Source organism: Patiria miniata, unplaced genomic scaffold (genome assembly GCF_015706575.1).
Source record: "Patiria miniata isolate m_02_andy unplaced genomic scaffold, ASM1570657v1 HiC_scaffold_5, whole genome shotgun sequence".
NCBI classification, from domain to species: domain Eukaryota; kingdom Metazoa; phylum Echinodermata; class Asteroidea; order Valvatida; family Asterinidae; genus Patiria; species Patiria miniata.
The window spans coordinates 4,843,036-4,856,571 of record NW_024037072.1 but is presented as its reverse complement, the minus strand read 5'-3'; the positions used below and the strand labels follow the sequence as shown (position 1 = coordinate 4,856,571).

Below are 13,536 nucleotides of genomic sequence, written 5' to 3'. Positions count from 1 at the left end.
ATTCGTGGAAACCAACTGACTATTACCGAGACAATAACGGCCGCCTTGTTTCTGTTACAGTTACTTTACCAAACACGCATTCCAAAGTTCGCATTGTTAATTTGTTACGCCCCGAACGATCCTAAAGAGCGACAAAAGATTTTTAGAGAAAACCTAGCCAATCATTTTAGGGGAACCAGGCACGTTATTTTGGGTAGGGATTTCAATTGTTATTTGGATTAAGTCTTAGATCACAAGCAAAGTAGCGCTTTCAGGTATTACAATGGGACTTTGGGCTCAACAGAACTCGGCAGAATTCTTAAGGATCATGGCTTAATAGACTGTTGGCGAGAACAAAACCCTCGTCTTCAGTGTTTTTCTTGGCACAATAAAAGTAATGGGGGGATATCATGCAAGACAACAAAAAGCTGGAAAACTGTCTGAACAGAGACTAGGAGTAGGAAGAGGGGCACACAATATCGACAGGCAGCATCGCATCAAATTGGAACCTTTCGTCCTCATCGTCTACAGAGAGCTCCGAGGCCAAGGAACGCTATGTCAAGGTAATCCCAAAGAAAACGAAAAAGGCAAGACCAAGAGAGAGTACTTCAAAATGAAAGTGAACTCAAATTTATTTGATGATGATGATTAGTTTTATTCATGTATAATATTTTGAAGGAGCTTTCCAGTAGTCACCCTTAACGCAAATGGTCTGAAGAATGTACATGTAGGTAAATGTCGTCAGATTTTCAATTTCTGCAGGAGTCAAGGTGCAGATATCCTACTCCTGCAGGAAACCCACGATTCTGGCATCATGAAGGCCAGGGCGTGGGAGAAAGAGTTTGATGGTAAGGGCTTTTGGTCTTTTGGTTCATCCTAGTCGTGTAGTAACCATCCAGTTATCTGACTATTACCGAGACAATAATGGCCCTGTAAACTATATGTAATGTCATGTTTTATTTACATGAAAGAAACATCTTTCAAGAACCTTTTAATAAGTCCCATAAATCTTTCACCTTTTTACTAAAGATTCTTCTTGCCCTTGGGATGACTTTAATATTAAAAAACAACAGCAAAAAGATTGTGGCAGACGTCTGGAAACGTATGGAATCCCATTTTATCTGGTTCCCAGACCCGCTGTCTTGAAACTAAATATACCAGTGCTACTTATTATTAGCAACTGATGGGGTCACACTGTAACAATCAAACCTGCAAAGATACCATGTGCAGGATATCAAGTCAGTACAGGTACAATAAATAATTTTCCTTGGGTACTGGTACATGTACATGTGCACCATTAAAGGGAAAATACAACATTTGCAAACATCAAAAAATAAAGTTACTAAATTATTTTGAAATACCTTGCTGGACTGTTAGTGAATGACCGTCTAAATCATCCTGTAAAAGCATGGCACCTGGTATACTGTCATTTTCAAGAAAAGTGGTATTTTCGTATCAATTTCCAACGCTGGTCGGCCGACCAGCGTTGGAAAAAAACTTGCTTTTTTAATACTGGCTCCAATTGACCATATTTAGTTAGTCCGGTTTTGTTTGCAATCGATTACACACCAATGAACGGGTACAAGCAAGCTAGACTGGTTCCCTGACCTTACAATTCCCTAACGTCTATAAATTGCTCCGTTTCATTTTAAATGGAGTCAGGGAACCAGACAACAGGAAAATGACTGTTTTTCTTCGTTTTTATAGCATCTTCGAACCTAAAACGTCAAAAAAGTCGGTGTAACAATATTTACCATATACAGGCAACCCCCAAATCCATCCATTTCTGAAAATTACAGCAAAAGCAAATGATGTGTATTCCCTTTAAGTCCCTGCGTACACGCACACAACCCTGTGTGTACAAAGTGCATGTACATGTACATGTACATGTACATGTACTGTACCTGTACAGGTGAACATGTACTGTATGTAATGTGCTTTAGACATGCTGTATACATTGTGCAGAGTACAAGTACAAATGTATACTGTAGATAGCAGTGCCATTGTTCAGTGAATGAGTGCAACGGTGCACGTAAAGCCTGCCCCCACAAGGCTATTCAAAGCCATGCTGAATATACATTAGGCCAGCTTAATGCATATTCATGAGAAAGGGTCCTGCTGCAAAATCAGCAGTTTAGAACAAAAAGTGGGTGATTTTGTCCACTAATCCACATGTTGATAATTTATTTATTACAAAATTATGTGGGATTTTAATGGGAAATGTAGTGGGATATGTTTTAATTCATTAATTATTAGTTGGGAAGAAAATGAAATTCATGTGTTGCCTACTGTGACCGGAAATGTACCCCAAGGGAAGTGGGTGATTGTCAGTTACTGTGTGCATCACTCTGGTTTCTCTGCATTCGCATAAATCTTTCGCCTTTTACTAAAGATTTCCGTGCAGAGGAACAATTTAATGAGTCTATAGACTAATTTTTTGCTGCCCAGTCGAAAGATTGGGCTAATAAACAACCAAAGATAGAAATAGTACCATAATTACTAACAATAAACTGTGACACCATTAAATTACTGGTATATTTAATGATGACACTATAGGTAATAGCCAATCCCTTCACCCAACACATCATCTGTCTTGTAAAAAGTATGGGGAATTTACTTCCAAAATATTTCTATTTGAGAAAAAGTGAAAAATTTCCAAGATTACAAATCTTTAAAGAATAAAAACAGTAGTGGGGCCTATGACAGCTAAAATTCATTTTTATTGGCTTTATTAATTTAATTTAAAGTTGTACTGAACTACATTACATATAAACCTGTCGACACTGATTTTGGGCAGCCAACGTATTAAAATGGCATTTATCAGTTTTTTTTAAATAAACTCTTCGTACATTAATATTTTTTCCGGTGGACTGTTCAATTTATGCCAGCGGGTTTGATCCCCAATAATCCCAATTCTCTTTCTCTTGACATTTTCAAATGCACTAATATGAAGGCCTCACCTATACTGTAGTTACATTTAGAAAGGTCATATCCTGCACTTACATTTGCAATGGATAATTTCAAGTCTGTCGCCAAAAATCATGAAAAAAAATACTTGTACTTTTGAAATATTCCTATAACCTTCATGCACAGTGTACCTGCTCAGAAATACATCCACCTTAGTTTTTGTACTTTGTATGTAAATGAAATTTATTTTCTTCATTTTTTTTCATGATTTTGGCGACAGACTTTCCATTATCAGTTGCAAATTAGCAAGTGTAGGATATGACACCAATGTTGAGAACAGCTACATAATACATGTGTACTTGTATGCATGCCTGGAGGTAGGCAACGTGTTGTCATGGGTTGCATGATGTAATGTAATCTTTTTTCAGTTTTCAAAACATTGGCTCTGTTGAGTTTCAGATTCGACTCTGGCTTAAGAATAGCTTCTTGTAGAACAAGTTGAGATACTGTAACTTTTTGGCGTCACATTACATAACAAGATAAAATATTCCAAAAGGAAGACATGGACTAGTAGAATTTGGGAGTCTCTCGGAAGGTGCCCAATAATCTCCTGAATATGAAGACGAAGACAAGATTTGGAATACTGATGGCTGTTAGACTTTAGAACTGGTAATTAAACTAAGGGTGGCATGGGTGGCTAGTGGGTAAAGTGCTGCCCTCTCACCACTGTGGCCCCGGGTTCGATTCCCGGCTGCGGACCATATAGAGATTTGTTCATTGATTCTTTCCTGTGCCATGGCTCTCCGGTTTTCCTCCCTCAGCAAAAATCAACGTTTTCAATCTGGCTGTGCTCCGTGATCAGACATGGGTCGAATGGCCTCTGCCTAAGGTGCCTTAACAACTGCCTTCTGCTCAACTACCAGTACGTCGCAGCTTCCATGTACAAATGTACGTCCTTCGCAATTCAGCTTCTCAGCTGTGAGTGAGGATGATTAGCCTCCAAATTGTTATTAATTATTATTCATAAATACCTAAGACAGTTTACCCATTCCCATTGGTTGAGTTTACCCATTCCCAGTGGCCGGTCTTAAACAGATGATAAAGACATGGCTGGCTGGTCTTAAACACTTTTCCAGTGTCACATGACATTTGGACTCCCATGAAATCCAGTGCCTGTTACCGTTTTATTTGTTGAACGTTCACAATCCTCACATAGGCATGCGCAATACTAGTACCAGTGAGTCAGTATTTCATAGTCCTAAATTCACAACGCACTCACCACAGCTGCATCTGTGCGTCATCGCGCAGTACACGCGATGCGCGCGCCAATCTCCATAAAAGGAGTTATTTACATCTTACTCGCGAGCTAGACACTCCACTGTATAGCTAGCCAGGTGGTTCGAAGAACAGAATTTAATTGTTGAACAAAATCTTTGGAAATTTATAATTTTGACTAATTGTTTTGACTTTTGGACTGAAAAGTTTTGATGTCGCCTCGGGTAATTATCAGCATTCCCGATTCCAACCAGTCTTAAACATAGTGTTTAACACCTCCCAAGCACACGTTTATTCCCTTATTATACCACATGTAACTGGTCTGGTTGACAATGCCTGCACAATGTCTGCATGACTATTGCTTCCTCCATGGTGTCTGCCATCTTGGGCCACCTGAATGGGCAGTTACCAGTAGTACATGTATTGGATTTCTTCTTCAGGGCCAAGTCTCACAGGCACTTTTCGCAGGTAGCCTAGAGGCAACCAAATGCACAGTCTTACAAGCCCGGGATGAACAAAGTACACTTTCAAATAGTTTATGGAAAATCCTCCTGATATTTACAGGGAATTATGTAATTTGCCTACTATTTTCTTTTTGAACTTTTCCTTGCTTGTCAATTTCCCTGTGTGACATGGCCCTCAGAGTAAAGGAGGCGAAAATATGATCTGTAGTTTCTGACTGGCTTTTGAGAATATCCGATAAACAATGCCATTTTTAGGACTGACCAACGTCCAAAGAATAATTGATTACACCTATTAAACCTCAATTGCAGGACGTGACATAATAGAGATTCACGCTTGCAGGCGGTTTTAAGGCGCACTGGCCAAACAGAGGTCAGTGGCAAGACTGTAAATGCAGCTTGTGGAGTTTCTGTCTGCCGCCCTCTTGTGACTGAATCTGTCCAGCAGCAATTAATTATTGACATGGATTTTTCCACGCTCAGCGGGGGAGCAAAGGCCGGGTTATTCTTTAATGCAAACACCAAAGTTTCAAGTTAACGGATAACAGTCTTATTCAAAGTGTGAAAGGTTCCACATGCCACTTCGATGAGCAAATACAACAGTAACGGGTTTTAGACTTCTTATCTGATAAATCGACAATTTACACGCACATTAGCAGGACCATGTTCTTCATAACATCCGATTACCGGCAACGACTGTGTAATTGTTTTCTTTAAACCATGTTGGTTTTTGTAGGCGGTAGTTATATTGGTTTCAAGTGGAACAAAGGTTATCACAAATGCAACAACAGATTGACACTCTCTTGAAACTCGAGGATGTATTTTCTATCACGTAGCACACGTAGCAGCATTGCACACATGTTAACGGTTACTAACAACAATATCCAATTATCAAACAAGAATGGGTGTTGAGTAGGGGAAGCTGACAAAAAAATTCCAAACTTTTTTTTTGGGGGGGGGGGTATAATTTGTGAACAAACATATAATTTATTTTAAATACATCATTAAATAAAATGTGGTTTTAATTATTTTTTTTTTAACCAGTTCACATTGGATGACATGCATGTATGCAAAGGTTTTGCGGTATTCGGAACGGATGACAGATAACAGACAATGAACGAGGCCGAAAATTTCTGTCTGTGACCCGCTTGCAGCGAGCGAGGCCAGAAATATCAGGGTTTGCTACCCGCATTGTGTGTACAAAGTAGGTCATGCTGTACATGTACATTGTACTACATGTATGCACAGTATGGGTAACAGTTAAATGTCATAAAGAACTGCTCCCAGGCTTCAAGATTCCAAATTCAAGATGATTTCACACGAATTCAACTGCATCCCCAAAGTGTGAATTTAAAAAACTCTAAAAATTGCACAAATTAAAAATACAAATTTTGAAATTGTTAAATATTTTTTAAGTTACTATATGCCATGTACATGGGCATGTTAATTTAATTTTGACTATAGATTCATCAACATCTGCTCCCTTTCTCTTAACTTTCAATTACAGTTTTTCATGTGCACAATTCTTCTCAGAGTGAGAAGAGACCTTAACCACTGAAAGGTCAAGCATTGGCAAGGCCAGTAACCCCACCATATTATGTAGGGGGGGGGGGGGTACATGTGGATTGGTTCACACATTCCACAGTGTTAGTAGGTGAATGACATTGCAGTTTTCTGCAAGCCAAATTATATTGGAATACACTTATCCTTACAGATAGGATAACAACAAGTTGACTGAATCCAGTTCCGATTTATCCAGACAACATACATGTACTATACCAGCAGTTTAATTTGGTGTTCAATTATTGTGTCTTGGACTTGATCGAATATTTGAATATGCGCTGTTCAAGTTTACTGTACATGCGCCAGCCTAAACAGGCCAGCGATCGGCCAACAAAAAAACTACATCATGTACCGGTATGTATTGATGTATATTTTTTGAGGTACATGTAGCAGCACGGTTGATATTTGACAGATTTTAAAGAAGAATTTCAAGTTAACATTCCTCCTGGAAGCCCTCAAATTATGCATTCAAAGTGCCTTTTGACAAATGTTGCATCATGACAAAATTAAAGCCATGCACCACATAATTAAATTACTATTGCTGAATTTGTCCATCTTCTCCTCGAGATTGCTCACATTTTTTTAATATTTGAATGTAACAAAATGCTATTCTGATATTTGGGGAATGATTGAATATTAAGATATTTAGTATTCAGCACTGTGTTACCAGAAGTTGATATCTTGCCTTTTTTCCCCCACAGGGTACGATAACAAAAACACTTAATTAAAGAAGATTATCATTTATCATGCTTTCATTAAAACAACTTTCGATGGAAAAGAAGGGCCAAATATTGTAAGGGGTTCAGGAAAATGTACATCTAATGACAGCAGGAGATATAAATCTAATGAAGAATGAAAATGAATGAACCGTGTGAGCCAGAGCCTTTTCGAGTCAAGAGTTCATGGGTACCCCCCAAGAATCGTGTGCCAGCCATAGAAACATACGTTCAAGTTATAAATTCCCAAGTCACTAACCCGGACAACTTCCCCCACAGGACTCATGATAATCTCCCCAGAGAGGAGCGCCTGGCTCTCAACTCCTTGCGCTCTCGCACCGACATCATCATCAAGCCAGCAGATAAAGGTTCAGCTGTGGTCATCATGGATCGTCAGCAGTACATTGATGAGGCCCACCGTCAGTTGGATAATCGTACTAACTATACCCGCCTTGACTCTGACCCCACAGGCACTTTCTGTCGAGATATACAACAGGTACTTGACGATATGCGATCACGTGACCAGTTGTCCAAGAAAGCTCACAAATTTCTTTCTCCCTGTGATTGTAGGACTGCCAGATTTTACCTTCTACCCAAGATTCACAAGGCTGGCAATCCCGGTAGACCCATCATCTCCGGTAATGGCTCACCCACGGAACGCATCTCCCTGTTCATTGACAGTTTTCTCAAACCCCTTGTCCCACAGATTTCGTCATACATTCACGACACCCCAGACTTCCTACGCAAGCTTGAAGGAATCAAGGACCAGATTCCCAGCACAGCCATCATTGGGACTTTCGACGTCTCATCTCTGTACACCAACATCCCACATGAGGAGGGTGTTCGTGCTTGCTCCTTGGCTCTGGCCAAGGCAGGACACACGACTCCTCCCATCAGTGATGTTGGCACCCTCATGAGACTTATACTAACGAAGAACAATTTTTCCTTCCTTGGTGAACACTATCTACAGGTACACGGCACTGCAATGGGCACTCGCATGGCCCCATCCATGGCTTGCCTCTTCATGGGTGACCTCGAAGAACGCATTCTTGCCTCGGCCCCATGTCGCCCTTGGATCTGGTGGAGATATATTGATGATGTTTTTTTCATCTGGACCAGCGATGATGACAGTCTCTTGACCTTCACTAACCACATCAATTCCTTCCACAGAACCATCAAATTCACATCGGAGTTCTCGGCTCACCAAACCCACTTTCTGGATGTCACCGTCCGCAAGCAAGGCAACTCACTAACCACTGACCTGTATTCCAAACCCACAGACACCCACCAGTACCTCCACTCCTCCAGCTGTCACCCCAGGCACTGCAAAACTGGCATAGCATTTAGCCAGGCACTCAGACTCAGAAGAATTTGTTCTAATGATTCCGATTTCTCCCGCCATACACAGTTACTGAGGAACAACTTGGTGGCCAGGGGTCACAGCTCTCGCCAAGTTCATCGTGCCATTGCCAGAGCTAAAGCTATCCCCAGAAATCTAGCTCTCACGGGAAAGGCCCCTGATGCCATGGCCAAACCCATGATTCCCTTGGTTACCACGTTTCACCCCAATCTCCCTCCCCTTCGCAAAATCACTAATGACAATCATCATATCCTCCATACTTCAGATCGCCTTGCCCGCGCCATCCCCAACGGCCCCACATTGGCTTACAGGCGTCCTCGAAATCTACGGGACTTGATTGTTCGAGCTGAAGTCCCATCCTTAGATGCATCCCCTCCCATCCAGCATGGTACTTTCAAGTGCAGTTCCAGATGTGTTGTCTGCCAGATTCACATCCAGGAGTCTGACTCCTTTTCTGGCCACTCTTCTGTCACTACCCACAGAACCATTGGTAACATCACTTGTAACACCCCTAATGTCATATATCTCATTTCTTGCAGGGTCTGTGGAGTGCAGTATGTAGGTGAGACTAAGAATACGCTCAAGAAGCGTTTCTATGCCCACCGGTCAACGGTTAACACCAAGAAACTAGACACCCCTGTTGGTCATCACTTCAACCTGCCTAACCACTCCATTTCTGATATGATTTTGCAGGGCATTGAATTTCTTGGCCATCGCAAGGACTCAGTTCGCCTCAGCAGAGAGAAAGTGTGGATGAATCGTCTTCGAACTATTCAACCACATGGTCTCAACATCCAACTTGGAAATGATTAATCTTTTTCTTCCTCCATTGTCTTCTGTTACAGATAATCCACCTGGTCTTCATTGTTTGTGTTTACCCATCTTCCACCATCTTTCATCCCTTTCCACCTCCATACTGTTCCCCCCCCCTGGCATAATCCCCCTTCACTCCCACACTCTTTTGTCCGTTCCCACTCCCTGTGACCTTTGATCCTTCCCCTTTCTGGTCCCTCCCCTGTTCATACCAGACCCCTTGTGGTTTGCCATCTCCCTTTGTTTCTTTGTTCTCTCATCCACCCTCCCCTGCATCTTTCCACACCTTTCCCACCTAATCCTCCTTTTGTGTTTCTTCTTTCATCCCTGCATGTTTGTGTGCACCCCCTTGTTAATGTTTGTTCCTCTGTCATTTCTGTTTTAGCCTCTGAAGAAGAACTTGCTAAGTTCGCAACGTCAGGCCACATTAATTTTTAGATTCTAATGAAGAATGTTAGGAATTTGTAATTTCTACTCTGTGAATATTTTACTACATAGTATACATATACTTTGAGGACTCAATGCAACCCAAGTATGATTGTGTCAACACAAAACACAATTGCATCAGGCAACATCAAAACCATCAGTACAATATTAACATGTAATATGTTAGCAGGTCATGAAGGGTCATTGAGCCTGTACTGTGTGTGACCACATGTACACATAATGTTGCTGGTTGCAATGTTGAGAGCCAACACAATAAACATTTCGCAACCTCATCATCTCTGACTAATTATCATCACAAAGTTCAAGTTTCAAACTTTCCAAATGATACAGTAGCATGCACATGTTCTAGACATATTTTTTTTTTTCGCAACTTAGAATTTTAGTTAGAATTTGTACAGTCCTGTCTTTATACCAAATATGGATTCAGGTTTTTTAGGTTTCAGAGTTTTAGGTGAATGGCAATTTTCTGACAGTCTCGTACGGTAGCTAAGCTGAGTACATTTTCATAAGTATGAAAATAAGTATTTTCCCATGAGTACAACCAGTACAATACAGGTACTTTGCCACACTTGCAAGAATACATTGCTATGAGTACAAACATGTGTACTTTGCCATGAGTACGAGTAGTTTGCTATGAGTACGAGTAAAAGTACATGTACTTCATCATGAGTATGAGAACAAATACTCTGTCATGAGTGTGAGTACTTTGCAATAGGTACCGGTATGAGTGCATACTTTCCACAAGTATGATTGTACTAACACTGCAACATTACATTATTCACATGCATTGTATCCTCCTATTGCACACTGATGCAGACATCATTCCTTACGAAACCACTTAATTGATCTGCAATCACAGCGTTCCTGAAGGCCAGAGAGAGTTTATGCAAGGCAAGATTGTCAGCTTATGTAACTAGACAGTTATGTTAACGACATCTTCATTAACTAATGAAGCTTGAAAGTCAATTTGCACAATTATTTTCACAGCCATAAGGCCGCCATCCTTACCAAATAAATGCCTTCACAAAAGGAATTATTATTTTACAATGGGGCTGAGTGTATACAATTAATGCAAATGGCTTTCAGTACAGAGTGGCAACTTTCAAGTACTGCAATATTTTTGTAGATTCTTAAGGCGAGATATTGGTATTTGTTCAAGTTGAGCAAACGGTTTACAGATTTCAGCAGAAATTAAGATAAAATGGTTCTGAATCAACAATGAATATCTACAGGAGAAATAAAGAATTTGGAGGACTTTATGTTTCAGTAATTTATCCTGAGTAGGGGCAGAAAATATTTCCAGGTGCCACTGCCCCCACCCACAAAAATCATCCAATTCCCAATATGAGTTCAAAGGTAAACCCCCACCATTTTGTTTTAAAAACAAAAGAACGAGTTACTTGACAGATCAGTTAAAGCTGGTTCACACTCCACGCGAAAGCGAAAGCGTGCCGAACGTCATGACATCAACAACTGGAGTTTCATTGTGACATTTGCTGTTTCCCTAACAAATTTGTTTTGCACTGAAATTCACGAGAAGTATGAACTTGCATTAAAGGCACATACCGGGTAGGATCATTTGCTTTTCATGCATCTTGTCTGTTTCCAATAATAACACCACTCAAAATCCAAACAAAAACATTCAAAACAGGTCTAAACTGATGAAGTTTCAGCTCAGGGGATCTTACACTTCTCGAGAAAACAGTGAAAAAACGTGCATAATCACGAAACACAATTTTGTCAATAACACTCTTTATTTCCAAAAATCAGTCAGTTGACTGATCGTTGTAAATCACCTACATTTCCTGATTTCTTCCAAATGACAGCACACCAGATGGAATACTTCAAGGGATGTTTAGTACCAGTGTGATCTTTAATCCAAGTACGCTTTTTGATAATAATTTGGTAGCTTACTTTTGGGATGAATGCAAATGATCCTACATGACTTTACTGTACACCACATTACAACTGAAATGAACTGGAAAAAAAACTTCAAATACTTACTGAAATATTTGAGTGTTTCCTCCATCATGACAGGGGACAGTAGTTCGCAGGGTTCCTCTAACCCCACCCTTGATGATGACCTCAGCCAATCGCTGTGCTCGTAGGTCAAGGCGGACGTGGTGTCAGCTCGTAGCTTGTACATGGGGATCTTCTCCTCCAAGAGACTGAATAACTCCACCTCAGGAATGTTGGAGGAGTTGTGTAGGTCTTGGGAAGAGAACGAAAGGTAGAATAAGGGATCAGAAACTAGAGATGGTTCTAAGATGGGCTCTAAATACATTTAGGTTCAATCTTTGCTGTCTTATTTCACAGATCTATGTCACCTCATTTGGCCCTAACTCCCTGAATCAAGAAAAATCTGACTGACAAAATTTGAGCCTCAAGCTTGATCACATGGCTTAAGTTATAGTGGCAAGGCTGTGCACTTCTCAAAAATCCTTCAAAATACTTGAAAGCAAGTTGTAAGGCTTCGGATAGGATGCGGGGTCATGTTGAAAGGGTTACTGAGGGTTTTAAATGTTAGGTGAATGTCGTTAACCCTTCTGCTGTCTGAACAATCACAGACAGTCACAAAATTTAATCCTCTTCCCTGCCATGCCTTATACGCAGGCTAGTCACCACCAGTCAGATCATATTTCTAGCAAGCACTGTGGCAAGTAGTAGGCTTATCAATCACCTACAGTCAAAAGCATAGCTGTGTCAAGTTACAGAAACAGTCACAGCCAGTCAATCCTTATTTATGTAGGCTGGAAGCTCTGAAGTGTTAAAAACAGTCATTTGATTGATTTTGACTGCAATGACAACTTTGTACAGAATGTATGTTTGCATAGGAAGGTTAAGATACATGTAACTCATAATATAAATTTGTGTTCTTAAGTGAGCCCAGTTTCCAGTGGGTGTGAAGTATCTTGACATCAAAAGCAAATGTCACAAGTACTTGGACTATATGGCAAATCACTAGCTAATTTGCCTGCTGTTGTCCGACTTCCAACAATAGGGGGCTCTCTTGATTGAAAAAACATTACTGATGTAACCATAAAAAGTATAGAACCGTTACCTGTCAAAGTGCCAGCCTCACATTGCGCCTCGCATGCACCCCCCACATCGTCGACGAAGTCTCCGCCCCACTGACTGTCAGAGAACACTTCTTCCCCGGCCGTCACCGATGACGGGGATGGTTGGATCGGCAGAGCCGATGGGGGCGCTGTTGCATGAGCCAGTTTGGCTGTCGTCGCGGGGCCCCACAGCATACATACGCACTGTTGGCGTTCGGTGGGCTTCTAGTTGAGGTGTTTACAGACTATGAGTTGCGGGACGCATTACAGTGAGATAAAGAAAACCTGTAACCAAAATTTAAAAAAAAAGAAAATAAACATATAAAAAATGAAATGGGTAAATAAAAATAATTAGTTGCAGAGACTGGAAAATGAGGTTTTGAAAACCTGAGTTTGTCTCCAGCATTAATTTGAACATCTCTGCTGTAGCTTGAGAACCATTTGGAAGCCTTAGATGTCAACTGAATAAAAACAGTCTAAACTTTGGCCTTATAAGTGGTAGGATTTGTTGTTTTCGAGGCAGAACGTGGGGCATATTGAGCTGGAGTCACCCCAGACAAGGGGCCTATAAGTCTCCTGAACATGCTGAAGCCACAGCTGGAGGTGACGTCAAGGTTTCAAAAAAGTGTGAGGTCAGGAAACTGCCTCACACTCATGTGATTCCATTGGTTGGCATGTGCAGAACACATTTCCTTTCTCCAAGCCTGATTGGCCAAGGGATCTTGGATGACCGTGAATATTCAATTTTACTTGACCCCATACCAAAGGTCACCGAAACCCAAAACTGCCCTGATGTTTTGGCTGATATCCGACTCCTATACAGAGAAGAAAGACAGTGATCTGAGCCTTATTTCATGGCTCAGAAAATTCTGCACTTCTTACACAGGTTTGCATGGAGTTTCAGCTTGTGTTAATGCATACATCGCATAACTAATTGTTTACAGTATTAGCAAAAA

The 13,536-nt window shown here is 40.8% G+C and overlaps 1 protein-coding gene and 1 non-coding gene across 2 annotated transcripts in view; one reads left to right on the top strand and one right to left on the bottom strand.

The window, feature by feature from the left end:
• LOC119740688 (trafficking kinesin-binding protein 1-like) overlaps window positions 1-12,861 on the bottom strand; it is a 46,220-nt gene extending 33,359 nt beyond the window's left edge. Inside the window, exons 1-2 of the mRNA XM_038216062.1 lie at window positions 12,583-12,861; window positions 11,526-11,732 (exon numbers count right to left, since the gene is read on the bottom strand). Of these exons, the coding sequence (XP_038071990.1) occupies window positions 11,526-11,732; window positions 12,583-12,775 (400 nt within the window). The 5' untranslated portion in view covers window positions 12,776-12,861. The remainder of the gene's footprint in view (window positions 1-11,525; window positions 11,733-12,582) is intronic.
• LOC119742211 lies at window positions 2,323-2,442 on the top strand. The gene has a single exon (XR_005272834.1). It is a non-coding gene; the product is annotated as a U5 spliceosomal RNA (small nuclear RNA).
• Window positions 12,862-13,536: the final 675 nt, after the last annotated feature.